Source organism: Dermacentor albipictus, chromosome 3, assembly GCF_038994185.2.
Source record: "Dermacentor albipictus isolate Rhodes 1998 colony chromosome 3, USDA_Dalb.pri_finalv2, whole genome shotgun sequence".
NCBI classification, from domain to species: domain Eukaryota; kingdom Metazoa; phylum Arthropoda; class Arachnida; order Ixodida; family Ixodidae; genus Dermacentor; species Dermacentor albipictus.
Window position 1 is genome coordinate 74337881 of NC_091823.1, and position 2005 is coordinate 74339885.

Below are 2005 nucleotides of genomic sequence, written 5' to 3' on the forward strand. Positions count from 1 at the left end.
CAGCGAGCAGATAATAGTAGTCAATGTCCACAAACAATATAAAAATGTGTCCTTACCATGCTTTTCGGTGTCCAATTTCAAGGCTTTATCTTTGAAACTAACTTCTTTCGAATCAGTGATAGACGTAGAAAGGAGCTGGTCCGCCAGCTGCTTCACATCACCGCCAGCCATTATGCTTGTAAACGAATGTGGCAATCTACTCAGCTTGGGACTCGACACTGCAAGAACAGGAGCGTAAACAGTTAATAAACACAATCCACGAACAAGACATGTGCCTAACAGGCTTTCCTTTCACCGTTTCTCATACCGGATTAGAAGCTGCTGAGAGCCAATAGCAAGCGAGGCAGCTTCACTGAACAGATGGCCCGGCGTCTCCACAGTATTATTATTACTTTAATACAACTGTACCGGTCTAAATTAGCGGTACTGTAACGGCAGGATGGTCGGAACCGTAGATACCACAGACCGCCGCTGCGCACAGGCAAACGCGGGCAATGAGCCGCAAGCGTGACTGGATGATGGCTACCGGCGACATGTGGACAGATGTTAAAAGCAAATTCTTTGATTCAGAAAAACAGCTAGCGTTACAGAGTTCGAACTGGCGGACTTTGCCATGGTATTGATTTTATTTATACTGTCACACTCGGCAATAACTATACTATAAGTTACAACTTTCTTGCTTTTTATTATATGAACGCGCACTATCTTGTTTTTTTTTTTTGTACTGTACTGTACTAACTGTACTGCAGATTTGTACTGGGACCATTTTTTTTTTCTTTCGTTGTGAATGCAAGGTCGCATGGAGGCTCATACACTCTAAGAACAGTTTACACCCTTTGGCTCGCCCCTTCTGCCACACAAAAATAATCGTCATCTGCCTCGATGCGTTTCCTTTCTTTATCGCTGCAAGCCCGGAACTTTCCAGTGACGAACGGCACGCGCGTTATCAGAAGAGGCACTCCAAAGGGTGTAAACTGTTCTATGCTGATAACGCGCGTGCCGTTCGTTACTGGAAAGTTCCGGGCTCGCAGCGATAAAGAAAGGAAACGCATCAAGGCAGATGACGATTATTTTTGTGTGGCAGAAGGGGCAAGCCAAAGGGTGTAAACTGTTCTTAGAGTGTAACTGCATGGCCTTTGAGATTTGTAACAAAACTCTACTGCTTTCATCTCAATAAATTCCATGACAAAATACAACCTAGTAAATTATGATATTGTGTTTTCATAAATTATGGCCAACGATCATGCCTTGTTTTTACTAGCGAATTAGTGTCCAAATCTACGTTTCTTACACTCTAAAAAAAGTTTGCACCCGTTGGGGTGTACCTCTGCCACACAACGATAACCGTCATCTGCCTTGTTCACGTATCCTTTTTAGAAAACGCCGCGCCTGCTAATTTCCTGCCGGGAATGCTTCATAGAGTTTGTATGTCGTACTGATAACGTGCATGCCGTTCGTTACTGGAAAGTACCGGGCTCGCCGGTTAAAGAAAGGAAATGCGGACAAGACAGATGACGATTATCTTTGTGTGTTAGAGATACACCCAAAGGGCGCAAACTTTTTTTGGAGTCCGTGAACAACAAATGTACACCCTTCGGGGTGTATCTGTGCCACAGAACGAGAGTTGTCATTTGTCTTGCTTGTGTTTCCTTTCTTGAAAACGATGCGCTCTCTGCTTTCCTGTTGAGGCTGCTCTGTCCATATTTTATGGTTCTGTCATGCTGGTAATGCGCATGCCGTTCGTGACTTGGAAGTACCGGGCTCACAGCGAAGAAAGAAAGTGCGGACAAGACAGATGTTGATTATCGTTGTGTGGCAATACCAGCCAAAGGATGTAACCTTCTCTAAAAGCGTAGAATGGCGTTCTCTGTATTTCAATTGCGAATCTTTAGGGCTATGCTTTTACTGGTTGAACGCGCCGGACGCGATTTTAAGAGACGGAAACACGTCATAGACGGAGGGGAATGGGGATTGGACACCGCATCTCTGGCATCGCCGTGGTTTT

At 44.8% G+C, this 2005-nt stretch overlaps 1 protein-coding gene across 2 annotated transcripts in view; it reads right to left on the reverse strand.

Moving 5' to 3' along the window:
• The window catches only part of LOC135900628 (ran GTPase-activating protein 1-like), a 40808-nt gene extending 40231 nt beyond the window's left edge, over nt 1–577 (reverse strand). Inside the window, exons 1-2 of one of the 2 annotated variants that reach the window (XM_065430099.2) lie at nt 308–577; nt 57–218 (exon numbers count right to left, since the gene is read on the reverse strand). In XM_065430099.2, coding sequence (XP_065286171.1) covers nt 57–171 — 115 coding nt within the window. In that variant the 5' untranslated portion in view covers nt 172–218; nt 308–577. The remainder of the gene's footprint in view (nt 1–56; nt 219–307) is intronic. The other variant, XM_070535611.1, reaches the window with a different exon arrangement.
• Between the last annotated feature and the right edge of the window lie 1428 nt (nt 578–2005).